General features: G+C 40.5%; 1 protein-coding gene across 2 annotated transcripts; it reads left to right on the top strand.

The window, feature by feature from the left end:
• The first annotated feature begins 600 nt into the window (after positions 1-600).
• kcnc1b (potassium voltage-gated channel, Shaw-related subfamily, member 1b) lies at positions 601-21851 on the top strand. Of its 2 annotated transcripts, none has more exons than XM_026919910.3 (4): positions 601-2283; positions 12096-13029; positions 16303-16476; positions 18350-19806. In XM_026919910.3, exons 1-4 carry the CDS (start codon positions 1699-1701, stop codon positions 18469-18471), a joined length of 1815 nt encoding a protein of 604 aa, XP_026775711.1. In that variant the 5' UTR covers positions 601-1698; the 3' UTR covers positions 18472-19806. The 2 variants fall into 2 exon arrangements, with proteins under 2 accessions (XP_026775711.1, XP_026775712.1); XM_026919911.3 differs by lacking the exon at positions 18350-19806 and adding an exon at positions 20495-21851 and having other exon boundaries at positions 603-2283.
• The last annotated feature ends 508 nt before the right edge of the window (positions 21852-22359 follow it).

The raw sequence follows: 22359 nt of genomic DNA, 5'->3' as shown, positions 1-22359 counted from the left end.
CTAAACTACATGGCCAAAAGTATTTGAACACCTGACCATCACATCCATATGTGCTTGCTGAACCTCACATCATAGATTTAGTCCCCTTTTGCAGTTATAATAACCTCCACTCTTCTGGGAAGGCTTTCCACTAGATTTTGGAGCGTGGCTGTGGGGATTTGTGAGCATTAGTGAGGTCAGGCACTGATGTTGGTGAGGAGGTCTGGGGTGCAGTCAGAGTTTCAATTCATCCCAAAGGTGTTCAGTGGGGTTGAGGTCAGGGCTCTGTGCAGGACACTCGAGTTCTTCTGCACCAACCTTCACACACACCATGTCTTCATGGAGCTCGCTTTGTGCACAGGGGCATTGTCATGCTGGAACAGATTTTGGCCTCTTAGTTACAGTGAAGGGAAACTGTAATTCTACTGCATACAAAGACGTTCTATACAATTCTGTGCTTCCAACTTTGTTCCAACAGTTTGGGGAAGGAACCCATATGGCTGTGATGGTCAGTTGTCCACAAACTTTTGCCCATATAGTGTATCTAGTATTTTGCCAAGTCAATGATGATGGCTCCTGAAAACTTTTCAACCACTGCAGTACTTGAGAACCACAGTAACAGAATCAGTGGGTCACAGTCCTTGCAAGGACCTTCCACTGACATTATTAATGCAGATTATTAATGATATGTGTAATGTTATGGTAGTTTCTTAAATAAAAGGTGCCATTTTCTTTAAAATAAAACAGTGAAATATCCCCACAAGGTCAACTCTGTCATTTCTATCCTCGTGGGGACATTTGATTTGGTCCTCAACGAGATATAACACACACACACACACACACACAGAGGTACGTGCTCCAGGCTCCAGCAGGCACGCGCGCGCTTTACAAAGGGACGCGCTGGTGCTTTTACACGAACGCGACTGTTGCATTCAGTGAACAAAGGATCCAAAAAAACATCTCCATCAGGCTGGTCTTCAAACCCAGCGATCTGTTCCTGCGTATAGCCTCGATTCCTAACGTAGTTCTTGCGGTCACGTGACTTGAGGCGCTCGACCTGCTGCGGGAGGCTGAAGGCGCGTCGGGCTGTGCGTTGTGAACGCGTGAACGCACTGATTTAACGTTTCATATTTTCATCAAAGCCCATACGAGCCGAGCCGAAGATCAAGAGCGGCTCCTAATCATCATCATCATCATCATCATCATCATTATTATTATTCTTTTGGCCGGGCTCTGAGAACAGAGGACACCTGCTCTGCAGAGGAGGACGGCGGAATGATGAAGGCGCCACGGCAGCACCGCCACAGTCACCTTGCGCCGAATGACACGGAGAGCCAAGCCGAGCGGCCAGTGATGCACAGCGTCTGCAAATAACGCGCCTGCACACTCGATCCGCTCGTTACCGACTCCACGGTACTCTAGGGCTCAGATGAGGTTCGCGTTTGCATTGCTCCATTGTCCTGCTCAGCGGTGAGATTTTACGCTTCTGAATTTGCGCGCTAAAGACGAGACTGGCACCATCAACATATCCTTACAGGTGTTACGCTATTCTAAGCTTCGTGTGTTTTGTCTTCTGAGCGTTTTCTCTGAACGGCTCTGTAGATGCGTGTCTTGCATAAGTACGAGCGGCGCTGGCCTGTTGGCATTCTCATCACTCCTACCCCTATTTCCCGGTAGCCATGCCCGAGGTAGGTGGCAGATAATGCCCAGGGCGTCGCGATGGGCCACCACGGCGACGAGAAGGACCGCATTGTGATCAACGTGGGCGGCATCAAGCACCAGACGTACCGCGGCACGCTCCGCACGCTGCCCGGCACGCGCCTCTCGTGGCTCGCTGAGCCCGACGCCGCGAGTCACTTCGACTACGACGCGACGGCTGGGGAGTTCTTCTTCGACCGGCACCCGGGTGTCTTCGCGCACATCCTGAACTACTACCGCACGGGCAAGCTGCACTGCCCGGCGGATGTGTGCGGTCCGCTCTACGAGGAGGAGCTCGCCTTCTGGGGCATCGACGAGACAGACGTGGAGCCGTGCTGCTGGATGACCTACCGGCAGCACCGCGAGGCCGAGGAGGCGCTGGTCAGTTTCGGCGGCGGCGCGCTGCTCGATGGCGGTGGCGCACACGATGAAACCGAGGCAGACGGCGGCACGCACGAGGCGCCCGCCGAAGGGGACGAGGGAGCGGAAATGACGCGGCGCCTCGCGCACGGAGACTCGCCCGAAAGCCGCTCAGGCCGCTGGAGCCGATGGCAGAGGAAGATGTGGGCGCTCTTCGAGGACCCTTATTCCTCCAAATACGCACGGGTGAGTGCAGGCTGAGGCTTGCTCATTAACGTGCAGCGTTTATTATTGCGACTGTGTACCCTGTCTGTATGCCTCATATTGACTGAGAAATAAAAAGAGCAATGATGGACAGTATCTGTTCATCACAAGATCATTAATGCTGTTGCTTAGGCAACTTCTAGAGCTCCTACTTCAGGAGCCTACTGAATGACCTTGAAGAGGAAAGCATCAGTATTTCACCCTCTTCTGCCTGCTAAAGGGAAAGCCCTAGGCTACATAATGCACATATTAAAACACCATAATGATAACTCATGAATGAATGCTTATCTTCTTAATGAGTCCTTAATGAGTAATTTTGACTATTTCCCATGCTCATTCTTGCCTACTGTCAATCATTTCAGCTTTCCTGTTTTGTACATGTAAGCATATTGCGTTTTGCTTAAATCTTTGCAAATAAGTCCTGCTTATATCTATATCTGTGACGACAAAGCACGTACTCTTTTGTCACCGAGTGCTGTGTATTTACTTTGATGTCCTAAAAGCTGCAAACTCCACCCATGGAGAAACACACACACACACACACCAAAAGATAAGACTGGCCCATATCCAACCACTCTTCTTACTATTATCCCAGCAGCATTCTCACCATGTGGCCAGTAAGCTTCTAAGTAGGTCTGAATGTGATCACAGCTTTCACACAAGTTTTGGCAGTTAGGTTAAAACAGGTCAGGTGAAATAGGTTTACTATGACCTGAAGGTCTGGCACAGGAAAGGAACAAGATGGCAGGTTTCCAGAGCCAAAATGAGCAGGCTTTGCAAAAGAGCTGAATGTCATCTAATCAAGAAGCCAGGGTGTGAGAAAGAAAGGATGCCTTGACAGAAAGATAGAGATGTGTGAAAGTCTTATATAGAAGGAGCATTGGCACAGGTTGCTTGCGTCTGCTCCTGAACGATAGCGGTGATGCTAAGCTGCTGGAAGGAGATGTTTTATTAATTTGGCTGTGACCAGGGTTGTCCTGCACCACTGCTGAGACTCAGGCTGGACTGTGTGTCTGCCATGGCTGAGAGCTGCTGGAGCTGCTGATCCCACCGCCAAGAATGATGAACTGCCCGATCTAAAACAACCACTAGTATGCTAATGAAGTTTCTTACATCTAGAAATTAGATCAAGCTACTGTTTAAAAACAAACTGTGTTTTAACTCCTGCATGCTTGTGTTTCCATTAATGCAAGTCAAAGTGAGCATCCATCAGCAAATGTGTTATTGTGCTCTGGTCACTGCATTTAAGCTGTGGGTGCTATCAAATGCACAAGGGTTCGAATCTTGATATTTCATGTTGCTGATTTTATTTATGGATCGTTTTAAGACCTTGCGCGGAACGTGCTGCGAGCATCTGTGTTAATGCTTTAGGGTCTTTTCTCAGCTTGAAGGAACTGGACTGGGTGTGTTTTTCCCGAGCCAATTCAATTGTGTGTGAGTTATTTTTAGTCTCTCTCCATCAAACTGTAGATCTTAATTACATTACCACTTGACAACTCAATTACTTGCTGCAATCACCATCGATGTATCTTTTTATCTCTACTTAAAGAATGGAAGCCTCAGAGGGACGTCTCCAGTGAGGTGTGAGACACATTTGGGCAATCAGGAGGTCAGGGAAGAAAAAAAACAGATTCAGAAGTGCCCATCAAGGCTCCAGTGGTGATTGGTGCTGTCCTGATTCCATTTAAAACTCTTCTGCCTCAGGCAGAGCTTAGCTCTACTATCCAAGAACATTCATTCATTCATCTTCAGTAACCACTTCATCCACTACGGGGTTGCTGTGGATCCTAGGGGCAATTTAGCATAGCCAGTCTACCTATCAGCATGTTTTTAGGAGTTGGAAGGAAAGCAGGGAACCTGAAAGAAATCCGCAAGGACACAGGGAGATCATGCAAAACTCCACTCACAGAGGAATCTGAGCTCAGGATCGAACTGTTAGCCAGCAATGTTACACCGTGCTGCTCTATCCAAGTACAACATCACAGGTTTTTTTGTAGGACATACACCCTAGGCCACTTTATTAGGAACACTAATCTAATACTGGGTAGGACTCACCTTTGCACTCAGAACAGCCTTGACTCAATTCTTAGTGACATGGATTCCACCAGGTTTTGTAAACATTCCTTTTGAGATCATGGTCCATGTTGACTTGATTTCATCACATAACTACTACAGATGTGTCAACTATGCATTCATGCTGCAAATGCAGCTCCCGTTGTACCACATCCCAGAGATGCTCTACTTGATTCAGAACTGTTGACTGAGGAGGCCACTGAAATACACTGAGCTCACTGTCATGTTAAAGGTACCAGTGTGAGATGAGCTGTGATTTTTGACATAGTGTATTATCATGCTGGAAGTAGCCATTATAAAATGAGTAAATTGTGGCCATAAAGGGATGCACGTAGTCAGCAACAATATTCAGATAGACTGTGGCATTCAAAGCATGTTCAACTGGTGTTAAGAGGCACAATGTGCACCAACAGCATTACACTACCACCACCTGCCTGAACTGTTGCCACAAGGCAAGTCGGGTCCATGGATTCCTCAGATTCGTAGTCCACGGATAGCCTCAGACAGGAGTGGAACCTGATGCGGTCTTCCGCTTCAGACTATCCACCTCAAGATTTGATGTCTTGTGTTCTGAGATGATTTTCTGCTCTCCACAGTTGTAAAGAGTGGTTATTTGAGTTATTTGTGTCAGCTGGAACCAGTCTGGCCATTCTCCTCTGGCCTTTCTCAACAATTACAACAATTAGGCGTTTTCACCTGTAGAACTGCCGCTCACTGAATGTTTTTCGCACCGTTCTGTGCAACTGTGAAAATCTCAGTAGATCAGCTGTTTATAAAATACTCAAACCAGCCCATCAACAGTCAAAGTCACTGAGATCACATTTTTTCCCCATTTTGATGTTTGATGTGAACATTAACTGAAGCTCTTCACCTGTATCTGCATGATTTTATGAATCGCGCTGCTCCCACATGATTGGCTGTGTATTTAATACGAATGTTCTGAATGAACAAATATGTTTAGATATATTACGTATTTTAAAATATGATTGTTTCAATATAATAATCATACACGGCGAACGAAATGGCCAGCATTTGAACGCTTCGTCGTATTGCCTGAGGATTTAAATCACATAAAATATTTGAATAGTACTTTATTCATGGTTCACGGTTCCTTTTTGAAAGGTGGAAAGAGACAATTGTTCAGCAAAGAAAGACATGATGAAACAATGACAGAAAACTACTCCACACCTGAAGATCAGGTAAAAATGCTATGCTGTGACAGTAACGGAGAATGAACGCTAGCCTGGATTGTGATATGAGTAAAAGACATTTGACTTTGTTTTCTGATGTCTGCTTTTCTATGACCTGATGTATATGCACAATGTGTATTCTAGGCACTTCTAAGGCTTTTTCAGATGTTTTATTGTAGATTTTGAGTATAGAGATCTGTTTGTGCATTGTCGGTTTTGGAAGCATGTGTAGAGGCCAGCTGGCTGTAAATGTGTGTGTTGAGAAGATGGTTGATTGAACTGTGGGCCTGAGCGTAGGCTTGTCCAGACTCGCTTTCTCAGTAATTATCCTCCCACATGTCATTCATTAGCCTGCCTTGCTGGAGGGTGTGTGTGTGTGTGTGTGTGTGTGTGTATGTGTGTAGTGAAGGGGTAAACAATACTCAGCATTAACATCACAACATCAGCCAAAGACCTAGGCCCCATTCTTCGTACATCACTTAACAAATACAAGTTAAGATGATGCTTGTAAGGCTTACTCATCCTTATAATTTGGTCCTGTTTTAGTTCTTTGACTGCATGTGCGAACTGGATTATAGTAGGTGGACTGAGTTTTCCGAGACTCTAAGGTGATTGCGCACATGTTGACCAGACGAGGTAAATACACTATATGGCCAAAAGTATGTGGACACCTGACCATAACAGCTATATATATATCGCTGCACTTATATAGCGGTACTGTCGGACTGCTGCTGCCACCATCCATATATCCAAATATATATCCTTATACATTTTTTTAAAAATCCTTTCATATACTTCTTTTATGTATATATTTTTCTTGTATTTAATATTTTTCTTTATATTTTTCTTTATATATATTTTTCTTTATATTTAATATTTTTCTATATTTTCTTTTTATGTTGGAACAGTTGTACAAAGCATTTCACTGCAAGTCGTACTGTGTATGGTTATGCATGTGACAAATAAAATTTGAATTTGAATGTGAATGTGCTTCTTCCCCAAACTGTTGCCACAAAGGTAGAAGCATACAATTGTATAGGATATCTTTGTATGCTGTAGCATTACAATTTCACTGGAACGAAGAGGCCCAAACCTGTTCCAGCATGACAATGCCCCTGTGCACAAAGCGCCATTCATAAAGATATGATTTAGCAAGTTTGTAGTGGAAGAACTTGAGTGTCCTCCACAGAGCCCTGACCTCAACCCCATCATCTTACCTTTGGGATGAACTGGAACACTGACTGCTCACCAGGCCTCCTCATCCGACAACAGTGCCCAACCTCTTGTGGCTGAATGAACACAAATCCCCACAGCCACTTTCCAAAAGAGTGGGGATTATTATAACAGTAAAGGGGGGAGGGGGGCCTCCATATTAATGCCTCCATATTAATGCCAATGGTTTTGGAATGGGATGTTCAGTTGTCAGGTGTCCACATACTTTTGGCCATGTAGTCTATATTGAGATTCAAAAGCATGATCAGCACCTCTAATAGAAAGGCACAAAGCCCTTGAGAGGCCACCGAAAGAGTTTCTTACTGATGTGACAACTAAATACTACATCAAGGTCATGAGATGTGCACAGTCTTTGTGCTTCACAAGTGTGCCCTCAGGTTGGTTAATCTGTGTTTTCTTTAAAGAAAATTTGCTAAATGAGAAATAGTTCAATAGCAATAAATCCCAGCATGTCTCTGTGACACCACTTCCATGCCAAAGTTCATTTTAATCACACATCTCTGTCCATAGCAGAAAATTATAAACTCCTTTTACTTAAACTGACCTGTAACCTGCTGGTTCAGTCTATTCAGAAACTGTGTGCACATTTTCTATAGATGAGAGCACACATTAAGCAAAAATGAGGGTACAGTTTTATTAATTTAAGGACAATTGTATTCGTATCAAATTGTATCAACATATACAAAACATACAAAACATATTCCACCTCTAATAGTCTAATATTAGTTCTAATATTTTGTTTAGAATGATCTCCTCCTGAGCTAGTTCAAGTTTATAGACTTCTTATTTTGGCTACAAGTCCAATAAAATCTTTGAAGAACCAAAAAATCTGGGATCATGTAAAACTGTCAACAGCCCAAACCAGCTAACTCAGTAGTTGATGTAGAAGAATGAAGCCTAGCTCTGCTATTGATCCATAACAAGTGAGGCAAGCATTTCAGCCTAGAATAATGCTAAAGCTCAAACAACACAGTGGAGCTATAACATTTAAATATCTGGGGTTGATTGTAGTGACCAGCGGTCCGTGTACGTTTGCGTTTGTTTTTTGTTTCGAAATGAAAAAAAAAAAAATGTAAATGAGATGTCTGAAACAGTTTTTGGCTTTAAAACAATGAATATTAGACCTATAAACATCTCTTTTCTTGTTTTTTGGGACTAAAAATTAATGAACAATCTTGAATGACCCAGATGTGTATCAGTAATTACTGGGTAGATTAAAGATTGCTATTAGTGCCTGATGTAGTGCTAGTATGGTTTAAAAAATAACAAGAGGGGGACTGTAAAGAAAAACAAATCTGCAGGATCCCATTTTCATCCTGTTTTATGATAAAAATGTACAGCGTACTGCAGTGGGCATTTTTTTATTTTTGGATTCATGAATATTTGATTTCTAAACTGTGGTGAAACAGGTAGAAACATTTTTTTTTTAAAAAAAGTCAATAATTAATTATTTATACATATTGTAATTGTTTTAGTTTGTGAGAAAAAACTAAACGAAAATAAAATCAAAATCTGTTCCCTCGGTTTCCCATTTTCATTTTGAAAAAAAAAAAAAAAAAAAAAAAGAATGAACGCAATGTACACAGACCATCAGTCTGTCTATAGCAGAAGTGAATCACAGGTATGATGGCATTCTAATTTTGCGTCTTACGAAGCATCGGTCCATTAGTTAAGCATCTCGGAAATGTCTGACCAGCGATCGTGCTTAGTGATTCATCAGAGCACAGCGCATTATGGTAACACCTGGTGAGGTCACTGCTGTGGCACAGCAGGACAAAGAGCACAGAGAGATATCACATGGCAACCCAGACGTGGATGATCAAATATTTCGTGTCTCACACTGTGATGAATTAGATTGTAAGGCATTATTAGATAAGGTGAGATCACTAAGTGCTTTTGAGACTATACACACAAGTCCAACTTTGATCTATTACATAACGAAAACACTCACAGATGCCTGAGTATTTCTTGGGGGGTCAAAAGTTAATAAAGGGTCAAATATATATCCAATGCAAGATGGGCTTGAAGACTGTTCTTATCGACTTGTGAGATTGAATGCTGGGCACTATTTTTGCTGATGGTGATTAAGAAACTCTTTTCTTACCAGAATCAATTATTAAAAGCATTTTTATGGTCTGTGTGGTTACTCTACTATGCCGAGCTGTGGATATCAGCATGTATGTGCGGAAAAGTGATTTATTCTGAGATTGTCTGCTGTCTCTGTAACGCTCTCCATTTCTGTTTCTTTTAAATCCCTCCCTCGTTTCCTCTATCATTCCTTCATTAATTCTGCTCCACTCTCTTTCCTGCTTCTCATTCATACTTCACTGTTTTCTTCATTTAATTCCAAAGATAGCATAATTCTCCTTTCCATCTTCCATTCTTACAAACTCCTCCTGCTTTGACATATTCGATGACGTGCATTCCTTTGAGTCCTTTCCCCAGCAGATTGCTCCTCTGCCTTTCTCTCTCACTTTATGAGAAGCCTATCATCTCTCTTGTCCTTCAGTATACACATCCTTCATTTCCCCTCCTCATTCTTCCTGATTTTGCACTCCATTTTTCCCCCTCCCTTTTTAAAATCTAATGCAGTTTTCTCTCTGGCTATTCGGTTCCACTGCTGAAAGCACAGTGCTGCCTTACAGAGGCGCACAAGTCAGTCTCAGAGCAAATGCAGGCTTACCGCCCCAGTGCACAGAGGAAGGTGATCCTAATGATAAATGAAAAGGGCCTATTTGTGCATTTGTATGTGTGTATGTGTGTTTCCTCAGTGGCTGAAACAAAACATCCCAGCACCCCACAAATGACCAACAAAGCACATCCAGGGAATTTTTTTCTGTATGATTAAGTACTGGATGACCCAGATAAAAAACTCCTGTGGAGTGAGAAGGAGACTTAGTGAGATGCAATATGCTGTGGAAAGACTTTCAAACAGAGCAGTGGATAGCTTTCAGGAGAATGGCTGTGTAAATGTTTGCAGGGCAATCCAGCCCTTGGATGATCCATTAAATGTTAATATATAATTAAATCAATAGCTAATGCGTACCATTTTGTTGCCAATTACAATCTAATAAAATTGACCAACTGCACAACTTAACTTGCGTCTACAAATAAAATACTTTAAAAGGTACACTGAAAAAAAAAGTTCATTGATTCTACTTAATTCAGAAGTGTGCAGTGGTTCCATGTGAATGAAATGAGTTACATTAACACAGTTTGTTTTCATACAGCCGGCATGATTTGATCATGTATTTTCAAAGCCCTGGAATAAAAGTGAACTATGCAATGTCAACATCCTTGTGAGATTTTATGACGTAATCGGATCACGTTAATTCTATGTGAATTGATCATGCTCACGCTACATAATTCAAACTGGTAGATTAGATACTTGTTTAAATTAAATTTAGTATAAGCAATGAAATTATGTTAGGAAGAGAAAAGAAGTATTTTTTATGTAAACTATACATAATATTTTCTCTTAAATCTGACTGAGTGCATATTCCCTTTTTGAGCATAGTGTTGTATAAAGTATTGGATGGTCTAGTGTCACTACCTCACAGCTCTAGGGTGAGCAGTTCGACCCTGAGCTCAGGTTACTGTCAGTGCAGAGTTTTGTCATGTTCTCTGTGTGTCCACATGGGTTTCCCCTGTTTTCTCCAGTTTCCTTCTACCTCCCAATAACATACGAGTAGGTGGATTGGTTTCACTAAATTGCCTCTGGGTGCGAATGAGTGTGTGATTGGCTCCAGGTCCACCGCGACCCTGACCAAGATAAAGCCGTTACTAAAGCCGAATGAATGAACACTCAAGTCTTTATTTAAATGGGCTATGACTAAGGTGATGCTAAACTGAGAGGAGCTTTAGGCGAGCTTTGGTAAATGAAGGTGTAAAAGTTTCATACTACTTTACAGAGAAATGCTTTTGTTATGTTGATATTTTTATTAGGCCAAAATGATTGACACAAACAAGTAATACTGAAAACTCTAGATATCAGATTAAGCAATTAGAACAGAAACATATACATTGAAAACATGTTTTGATCACATTTCCATGATATCAGCATTGAGAACAAATAATAGCACATAAATTGAATGAAATTAAATAAGTAGGGCTCTTCACAAATGGCTATTTATTTATGAAATGTGCTAGAAAGTGTCCATCACCTATTTTTATGTAGCCTGCTTTTAAATGAACTAAGCACAGTGTTGTTTCTCATTGCCATTATCTTTTCATGACCATTAGCATAACATACAGTTGAAGCGTTTTCTTCGGTAATGTTTGTGAGCTCCCAATATAGAAATCGAAAAATTAGTTTTAGACCCTTAAAGCGTGATGACTGTCATATAATGACGACTGTTGCCATGGCATCTTTGATATTTTGACTTCTGCAGACTTCTTCAGAGTTCAGCTCCAATATGAAACATCATCCATTATTCATTGTATTCAGGCCAAAGCATTTTGTTCTTATTAGTCGTAAACCACCTTGCTTCTGGCCAGTTGTCCACCACCTATTTCTATGTCCTCTACAAAAAGCTACATCCATCCAAACCTGAACTCCTCTCATGTTTCATTGTAAGAGGGGTTAAATCCCTGCAGGGCTGATCATCCGTCCTCCAGGATGAATCAATGTGCCCTTGCTGACCTTGCCTTAGGCAGCCTGCAGTCCCCAGTGAGAGGGGCTTATGGATAAAATTAGCCCAGGGAGCTGGGCTGGCACCACTTTCTCCAATGTCCTTGGGCTCAAGTAGTGACCTTGAGCTTCAGCAGCAGCGGTAGAAGGAGAACGGCTTAAGTGACACACTCCTGTTGACACGGCAGTATTGTGTGACTCATAGAGAAACTGAAGCAGCAACATTATCCTTCTGAACTCCTTCAAATTCTGCTGAAACAGCTGTTTAGTGGCAATTAGTATTGCTATGATGCTGCATTTTGTCCTTTTACTCCATTGTCCTCTTCGCAGTTAGCAGAGTATGAAGTGGATTCGAGGACTTGAATCAGACAGCAAACATTCAACATGCAGCTGAAAACCTGTACACACATATAGTAGCATGGTGCAGGGAAGTGATAGTGCTGTGGAATGAGTGCAATACAACAGGAAGTGATGTATGAAGTAGCTGGGAAATTGTATGTAAGGAAGCATATTGCTGACACTGACTCCCTGAATCAGAAATTTGATGTAAGTGACTCCAATTCAGAACTCTAATCCCTACACACACACACACACACACACACACACACACACACACACACACACACTTTCTTACTTTAGTAATTTCTTTCTTCTCTTTTTTCACACAGTGGGTGGCTTTTGCATCTCTGTTCTTTATCCTGGTGTCCATCACTACGTTTTGTCTGGAGACTCACGAGGCCTTTAACCCCATCATCAACCGCACAGAGATTGAAATGGTGGACAATGAAACCATAGTGCGTGTTTACCCAGAGACCGAGACCATGGTGCAGCTCACATACATCGAAGGGGTCTGTGTGATCTGGTTCACCTTTGAGTTTTTAATACGAGTCACTTTCTGTCCCGACAAACTCAAATTCATAAAAAACGCCCTTAACATAATTGATTTTGTGGCCATCCTGCCTTTTTACCTGGAAGTAGGACTGAGTGGCCTGTCCTCCAAAGCTGCAAAAGATGTGCTAGGGTTCCTGCGCGTTGTGCGCTTTGTCCGGATTCTGCGTATCTTCAAACTGACGCGGCACTTTGTTGGTCTGCGGGTGCTGGGACACACACTTCGTGCCAGTACCAATGAATTCATCCTCCTCATCATCTTCCTGGCCCTTGGTGTCCTCATATTTGCCACCATGATTTACTACGCGGAACGTATCGGAGCCAACCCTAACGATCCCCGTGCTAGTGAACACACACATTTCAAGAACATCCCCATTGGTTTCTGGTGGGCTGTGGTCACCATGACGACGCTTGGCTATGGTGACATGTATCCTCAGACGACATCAGGCATGTTGGTGGGGGCGCTTTGTGCTCTAGCGGGTGTGCTGACCATTGCCATGCCTGTGCCTGTGATTGTCAACAACTTTGGCATGTATTATTCTTTGGCAATGGCTAAACAAAAACTACCGAAAAAAAAGAGCAAGCATATCCCACGGGCACCCCAGCTGGGGTCCCCCAACTACTGTAAGTCAGCCATTAACTCGCCAAGACCCAGCACTCACAGTGATACCTGCCCTCTGGCCCAGGAAGAAGTCTCCGAGATTAGATATCAAGGTAGGACATCCAGTGACATATCTGATTCACAAAAAACAGTGAGTTTACCAAGCAGTAAGTACATCAATAACAATGCCAAAAGAAAAAAGCCATTGCATTACATACATTATTGTCATTAATGATTATTTAATTATAGTTAACTTATACTTATGTGATGATATTGCAGAATATTATTACAATTATTTGGGATGTTACTTAAATATGATACAAATACTTTATTATATCTAGAACAATTGTATCTTGACTACCTGTGTCTTGACTAGGGCTGAGTGATATGACAATATGATATCGATATCATAATAAATTATGACACATTATTCTTATCTGAGATATCATGGATATCAGAGTATCTTTTATCAATTTGTTTAATGTTTAATTTAAAAAAAAAAATCACAAACTGACTCGAACCAGCTGATTTAATGTAAAGAATTTGTACTTAAATCTTTAAAATTATGAAAGATTTCTATTTTTTTTTCAGTGACATATATATATATATATATATATATATATATATATATATATTTTTTTTTAAATAAATCAGATTTTTTTAAATGCAACATTACTGTTTTGTCAGCAGTTTGTGACCAAACCTATATTTCGTTATACATATTGTGTATAGTAGAAATGTTTCTCAGAATTGTGTTATGATATTTTTGCCATATCACCCAACCCGAATCTAGACATAACACTGGCAGAATAATATCAGCTGAACCTGGACCTACGTGATTTAAAGCTATATGGTGCATTCAGAAAGTATTCAGACCACTTCATTTTTTTTCCCCATATTTTGTTATGTTGCAGCCTTATGCTAAAATGCTTTAAATTATTTTGTTCATGTCAATCTACACAACCAATAATGACAAAGCAAAAACCAGATTTGTGACCACTTTGCAAATTTATTAAAAAGAAAAAACTGAAATATCACACTGAGATAAGTATTCAGACCCTTTGCTATGACACTTGAAATTTAGCCTAGGTGCATCTCATTTCTCTGGATCATCTTTGAGATGTTTCTACACTTTGATTGGAGTCCACCTGTGGCAAATTCAGGTGACTGGACATGATTTGGAAAGCCACACACCTGCCTGTAGGGGTCTAAATGGCTATATGGCTTTATGGCAGAGTGGCCAGACAGAAGCCTCGCCTCAGTGCAAGACACATGAATGCCCGTGTCTTAGAATTTGCAAAAATATGTCAAATTTTATGTTTTCATGCTCTTATATGTCTTGCACTGAGGAGAGGTTTCTGTCTGGCCACTCTGCCATAAAGCCCAGATTGGTGGAGTGTTGCAGTGATGATTGACCTTCTGCAAGTTTCTTCCATCTCCACACATGATCTCTGGAGCTCAACCATAGTGACCATCGGGTTCTTGGTCACCTCTCTTAACAAGGCCCTTCTCCCCGATTGCTCAGTTTGGTCGGGCGGCCAGCTCTGGGAAGAGTCCTGGTTGTTCGAAACTTCTTCCATTTAAGAATTATGGAGGCCATTGTGCCCGTGGGAAGCTTCAATGCAGCAGAAATTTTTTATAGCCTTCCCCAGATCTGTGCCTCGACACAATCCTGTCTCTGAGCTCTGCAGCCAGTTCATTTGACCTCATACCTTTTTTTTGCTCTGATATACATTTTCAGCTGTCAGTCCTTATATAGACTGGTGTGTGCCTTTCCAAATCATGTCCAATCAATTGAATTTGCCGTAGGTGAACTCCAATCAATGTGTAGAAACATCTCAAAGATGATCCAGAGAAATGAGATGCACCTGAGCTAAATTTCAAGTGTCATAGCAAATTTTTTTAGAATTTATTTTTTTTTTATATAAATTTGCAAAGGTATTACAAATCTGGATTGTGCTTTGTCATTATGGGGTATGGCATGTAGGATGATGTGAAAAAAAAGAAATAATTTAAAGCATTTTAACATAAGGATGTAATATAAAATGTGAAAAAATGAAGGGGTCTGAATACTTTGTGAATGCACTGTATTTTAGAGCATAATACAGCCTTGTGTATAATTTAATATTTATATTATCCTCATAGATATTGGGTAAAAATGGTTAGTTAAAGATTTTGAAACCAACCATTTACTTGTATTTGTTTATTCTTATATGATAAAGCTTCAAAATTATGATCAAATTCTTCATCTTGAGATAATCATTCAATGGATTTATGAAGGTCTAAAATGTATTAATATATATTACATGAATCAGTTCTGTCATTCTGCAAGCATTAATGCTTTAGTGTATGTCACTGCATGTAACTCCCCAGGTCTGTCAAATGAGAAAATGATGCCACTGTCATGAAAGTTTTGTAGTTGCTATGATCATCCATGTCTTGGCCATAATATTCATATAGTCATATGAGTTTATGACATCTTAGAGGCCATACATAGGCAAATTGTTGTAGATCCCTGATTACAGTGAATTTTAAATTCAGTCCCAGCCCTAATATAACATGCTTGTTATATAGGTTCTTTGGGTCAGGATTATACACAGTAGGTATTGCGAACCAATATACAGTGGGGTCTGAGAGTGCTAGTGAAAATGCTTTTATTTTGCATTATTTTCTAATTTAATACAACAATTTTCATTACAAATTATATTATTGACAACAACTTGAGTGAAATGTAGAATCTTTGAAATATTTACATGAATTTCAGAGTTTCATAGTATTTAGTACATCCCCTTTATGCTTTAATGACAGTGTGCACTCGAGCTGGCATGGACTCCACAGGTTTGTGCAAAACCTTATGATCCATTTTACATCAAATCCAGAGTGTCATCTGAACTCGTGCTTCAGTAGAAGAGACTAGGCATGAGGAAAAGCTGACCTTTTGTACAAAGCAGTTAAAATGCTCAATATCACAAATTTGCTTACATTTAAACAGGGACCTAGAAACATTGCATAATCTTGAATATTAAATATGTACTTTCTTTGTTTTAAATATTTCAAAATTCTAAAACCTTCTGTATATTTCCAATTTTAAATGAAAAAAAAAAAAAAATTCAGTGAGGTCTCAGACTTTTGGACCCCACTGTGGGTTCTGTAACAGACCGAATTTGAAGTGAAGCAATGAATACAAGGTTAAAGTACAGACTCTCAGCTTTAATTCAAAGAAATGTAAGAATGACAAAGAATGTCATAGAGTTGACATTAAGCTTAATTTGACCTTCTAATTCTTTTGATGTTGCCTGTAAGCTGTAACTTAGCGAATACTATTAAATAAAAGAGGTCCATATCCGACCCGGAAGTGTCTTGTCTGTCCCTGTTTGTAATTGCAGATTTTAAAGTGAATGGAGAGCCGTCTAAAGCGGCCCTGGCCAACGAAGACTGTCCCCACATCGACCAGGCTGTATCGCCTGAGGAGGTTTTCAGCCCTGTAGACCGTGAGAGACCCTGTTTCCTGCTCACCTCTGCAGATCGGGGCAATCACATAGGTGCAAGAGTCAGGAAGGGTACGTAACCAGCTAGTCCCTGTTAACCGTGCCTAGATTAATAAGAGCACACAAGGTGCTTACTGTGAAATGCAGCTGTCATTCAAGATGGCTTTTTCACTGCAGATAGATTAACTAGCTAGTAGTCTCACAATGCGGTCTATGCCTCGGCCCTTCAGACCATGCTCAGAGTGTAGCACTATGAGTTGTAGTAGTAACAGAAATAGCATATTCTCTTGGCACTTTTGCATTTCTCTTCTCTGACCTAACATGGCATGGAAAAGGCATGGCACCTATTACAATTTACTGTTATGAACTACTAGGGTTAATATATATATATCACATATAATATATCACACTACTTCCTCAAGCGGAAACGCAGGTCCTCAATGTCAATAAGATTCAAAATCAGTTAAAAACTGGTTGGTAATATTATAATGATATAAAATTATAACTAAAATGAATTAAAATTAATTATAGGGATCTTAATAGATGTTCTTGCCTGGTAATAAGTCATGCATGCAGATTTACTATGGCAGGAGGGATTGGTGATGGTGAACCTCAGAGAGGTCCAGCATGGGGTATGAGGCATGTGGTCACATGACAAGAACACAGCCAGTGCGAGGCTCTTAGGCTACATTCACGTTGTAGTCACATTATAGGCTTGTTGCTCAGTTCCGATGTTTTGCTCAAATCCAACCTTCCTGCTTCGATAGTTTTATTTGTAAATAGCCTGTTTTTTTTCATTAATGAAATAGGATCTCTTTGTTGTAAAAAAAAAAAAGTTCTCATTCTGACTTCATGGCCATATAGGACTTAGACTTGATTGGAAAAAGTGGCTTAAATCTTTTCATTCATTCATTCATTCATTCAGTAGCCGCTTTATCCTGATTAGTGTTGCAGTGAGAGATCAGAGTCTATCTCTGGAACACTGAGGGCAAGACAAGAATACACCAATGATGGGATGCCAGGTTTATTATATCTAATTAGAAAAAAACTGGGTTTTTTTGTGTTCACACAGCCCTGAAAAAAAATCTGAAGTATCTGATTTTGTGACATTTAGGCAAAACATCGGATTTGTGTCACTTAAACCCTGTAATGTGATGGTGATCTTAGCTCTTAGCCTCAAAGATAATATAAACTAACTCACTGCACAACCAGACCAGCAGTACTCTAAGGTAAGGTGACATAATGTTTCAATTAATGAGTGTGTTATTTCATTCTGGAGAATCACATAACTCCAGAGATGTGACCAAAAGCTGACTCAGACTGCTTCCTGTTGCTTGGGCAGGATGACTGCAATTATATCATACCTCATTTGATGCCAAGGTGAGATTGTTTTCACTGTGAAACACAGTCAGCTCTGATGTTAGGATCTAATTGGAGCCGACAGAAGCTTGGACGTTCCAGTGAAATCCACATAACAGCACACAGAACAACTGTGATTTTTACTTAAGTGCACATCCTAAACAAAATGACACGTACAAGAGAACTATTTTGCTATGTTTTTTCATGCTGAACTTTAATAGCCTGATAAGTTGGCATGTAGTGTCATCAAGCTGATGTGTCTGGCTGTGTTCTTTGGTGTCTCTTTAAAGCTGTGTTGTTATGGTTAGCACTGTGATACCACCCCGTGCATGCAGTAGACAGTCTAATGCATAACGCATAACACGCATGGAGGATGACGCGGTTGACTTGGTGAATGGTCACTGTCAACTGGTTCACCATGAGCATAACTACATGACGGGTCTAACACACTAATGCACCCCAATTGCTTAAATATGCTCTTAGTCATATGACTATGCCCATGAACACACACATGCACTCACACACATGTCTGGAGTTTAAGACTGCACTTTGGTGTACTGAAAGCCCTTTCTCTCTTCAAATGAAGGTTATGAAAAGCCATGGAGCCATAGCAGCATGTCTGGAGGCGTGGCCTCAGTGTCGGCCCTCCCCTGCAGCCCGCCCTGTCTCATGCAGCAGGCCCACTCCCCCATCCCATCCATCCTGTAGCATGGACAAGCAAACTAACCAATCAGAGGCTCCGCTCTGCAGCGCTGCGCTGAGACGCCCGCCCACACTGTGTACCATCCGTCTCTCATCAGCCTTCAGTTCTTCAGTATCACTTTCCCAGCATTCACATCTTCTCCTTCTTCTTTTTCTTCTTCTTCCTCCTGTTCTTCTTCTTCTTCTTCTTCTTCTTCTCCTCCTTCTTCTGTCTCTGTCATGACTCTTCTGGTTTTCTCATAGCTTTGGTTCTGTTCTCTCAAACATCTACTGACATAGTGTTATTTTCCATACCGTCTTCTGTAGTCTTCCCCTTCCTTCGTTTCCTCTTCTTCCTCATCATGTCTTATCTCCTGTCCTCTCTCCAGACCCTGCACTCTCATGATTTCCCTCTCTCTATCTCACCATCCCGTCTTTCCCCAACCTCCCTTCCCCCTTTCACTGTTTATAAAGCTGTGGTTTTTCATCAGGTGCTATCGGACACCACATTTGAAAAAAAAAAAAAAAAAAAAGAACAAAAAAGACAATGGCTTTTTCATATAATATTTCATAAAGCATTCAGAAAATAGCCATGGAATAAAAACAGTTAGTAACTCTAACCAATCATGATTTTAGTGATGCACACATCACCAACATAAATCTATGACTGAAGAAAACTCATTTGCATTGCATGCCTTGCATGGGAAACTGAGAAAACAAATGTAAGTCTAATGAAATCATGTAAGGAAAATATTTTCTTTTACATTTAACATCCAGAGCTTCTTTACAAATCTAATGCAGATACAGTATGTTATCATTCGAGATGATATAAATGACATGTAGCAATCAGGACATTTTCTTTGCTGACATTTTTTGCCTTTCCCCAAACCGTGAGCTTGTGTGCGTTTGAGCACACGCCATATTTCTAATAGTAGCAGTGGTCAGTTTGACCATCCAGTTTTTCTTCTTGAAAAAGCCTAAAATGCAAATAGTGAAATAATGCACTTTAACTTTGATAACCATCATTTTGACTTTTATTAAAAGAGCAGACTTATTCCACTTCACACCAATCCAGCTAAGGAGATTACAATACATTTTTGAGTTCAGCATTTATTTTTCATAAATTCGGTTTCATACCGTGGTATTTGGAGTAATATTTGTTGTTCTCTGTAGCAAATCGAATATAAAAACGTATTATGTAAGAATATGTGCACTTCGCAGAAAAAACCTAAATATGTATGTACTTTTGGAGTTATTTGGGGAAAGGTAAATGCATGCACTTTTATGCAAAATAATAAGTACCCTATGCGAATGACACTGTAAATAAAAACATTGCATGAAATAAATTTTGTATTGAATCCATGTTTGGACTCTGTTTTTATTTGACAGAACACACATACACATCACTCTCGTTGCCTGGCAACAAACTGCACCTCCAATACAACGGTTTCTCTTTGACCTTTCACCTCTTTCTTTCATTGAATTGTTGTATGGTTGTGGTATATGCTAAATTCTGAAAAGCTGTAGTTGCAGAAGTGGTGCGAGAGATGTGTCATTGGACCCCATAAGAGGTCAGCAAGGTCAAAGAGTATGTGACCTTTAGGGGGTGTAACAAGAGAGAGAAAGCAGGAGCGGTGATGACTTTGCCCTGCTTCACACACTAGCATGACTCACAGCATTTCCTGAGCATGAGAGAAACTCCTGCGTAATGTCCCGTCTAAACGTTCAGTTCACACAGCATGTTGAGATGTAATGGACTTCCTTACCATAATGTATGTCTGTGTACACTGCCGGTGTGGTGAATGCTGCTTTTTTTGGCCAAGCATGGTGCAGTGCATGGTAAAAACTCATGACATTTACCATGCGTCTTTGGCAAAGCGCATTTTCACTAGTGCCCATTTCACTGCCTTGGTACGTCTCACTGCGTCTGCTTGCATGGTCCTTCCCCTCCATCTGTCTTCTTTTTTTCCGTTGTGCTCGTTTGGTGTATTAATATGATTTTTCCTTGTTGTTTGTTGTTGTTGTTTTCTCTTCTTTATGTGTTTTTTAGAAGCCCAGCGAGTGAGCCGAAGCAGACAACCAACAGAGTCAGTGTGTGTTATGAACCATGGTGTGCCAACCACTATGTGTGTCAACCATAAAGCCACCACTCCCACCTGATAGTGCTGTAGCGTGTGTGTCTGTACGCATGTAGATGTAAGTGCGGGTGGATGTCTTTGTATGAGTGTGTGCGCGTACACTAGATCAGCATTATTTCTGAGTGACAGACATAAACTCAGCGTAGATGTAGCACAGTAGCACAGAGAAGCTGTTGTCGTTCAGCCGTATGTACCTCTGTTCCGTGACTGAATATTGTGCTGTTGTATTGTGTGAAGTGCCTATTGTTTTGCGTTATATGTGTGTGTGTATGTGTCGGTGTTGTATATAGTGCTTTTGTGTGCTGATACATCAGAAATGTGATTTATTTTTTTGACTAGCAAATATTTGTTTTTTGCTGTGTTTTAATGTTGTGAAATGTTGCTCCAGTACTTTTTAAGTGATTCGACACGTAGTCCGCAGTCATGCCCACGTAGGGAAAAAATTAATAACGCAGAGAAACACTTTTGTTTTTGTACTAACATAGCAATTATATAGTAAAGACATTTGCACTGTTTGCACCTGTTCACCTGTTTCTTTATCTAGAATAGATAACAGTTGGAAACCTAGGCTTGTAATGCTCCAGTTTAAAGTGAAGTGAAAAATCGAATTTGGCCGACAAATCCAGAGGACCAAACTTCATATTCTGAATGAAAGAAACATCCCTAATTATGTCACCTGAGCAGCTTTTTAAATTCTTTAAGGATCCTTTGTTCTAGTCCTGTGGTTCAACGAAGTTGTAGCGTGTCTGGATTGTTCTCGCGCTAAGAATTACTTTTAGACTTTTTCAACTGACAATCCAGAACAACACACCATGCAGTGATTCTGGTAAACTCATTTATCTATAGCAACATCAGAAACATACAGGGTTTTTAACAGACAGGTGCACATTAGAAAGGAAACAATACTGTGTCTTAGGTTTAGTCCAATATTTATTTTTCATATTGTGGAAATATACAGTATGCCCAGTTCTTTGGGACCAACCTGAAACACTGCCAGTCATAACTTTGGGGATGTCGACATCACACTGTAACAGTATGCTGGACTATTTGTACACCCAACACCACAACAGCACATGTATGTGTCAATGATGAGATGTTTCCGAGTGCAACTGTTTGATCGACATACTGCATAGTGTGATTAGTGATTCAAACACAAGATGTTGTTTTCATTGATGGTTTGATTTGTTGAAGCAAATTTGTGTCTTTTTCCTGAGGAAAAAAAAATTACAATGAAAAAACAAACTAAACAGTAATAAAAATATTAATAAAGTGTTTGGTGTGTGTTGTGTTTCTCAGATTTAAAAAAACTGCCAGAAGATGAGATTTCTAAGAAAAAAAATGAGTAGGATGTGTTTATTAAGGATGCAATTAAATATGCAATATACAGTGCAATATATATAGAAAAATATTAGAAAAAATTATTGCACAAAAATGTAAATAAAATAAACTTGTCCAATTTTTAAATATTTGTTTCTTTGTTTTTTGTGCCATTGCTGAGATGTGGTGTGCAGCTTAACTTTTGGACCTCTCCAGAGTTATGGCTGAAACTGGCATCTCTTAATTTAGACACTTAATTTAGACATACATTATATGGCCAAAAGTTTGTGGACACCTGAAAATCTCACCCATATTTGCTTGTTGAAGATCCCATTCCACATTTATTCTCCCTTTGCTGTTATAATAATCTCTACTCTTCTGGGAAGGCTTTCCACTAGATTTTGGAGCGTGGCTGTGGGGATTTGTGTTCATTCAGCCACAAGAGCATTAGTGAGATCAG

Source organism: Pangasianodon hypophthalmus, chromosome 9 (assembly GCF_027358585.1).
Source record: "Pangasianodon hypophthalmus isolate fPanHyp1 chromosome 9, fPanHyp1.pri, whole genome shotgun sequence".
NCBI lineage: Eukaryota > Metazoa > Chordata > Actinopteri > Siluriformes > Pangasiidae > Pangasianodon > Pangasianodon hypophthalmus.
Note: the sequence above shows the minus strand (reverse complement) of the source record. Positions and strands in the feature narration are given on the sequence as shown.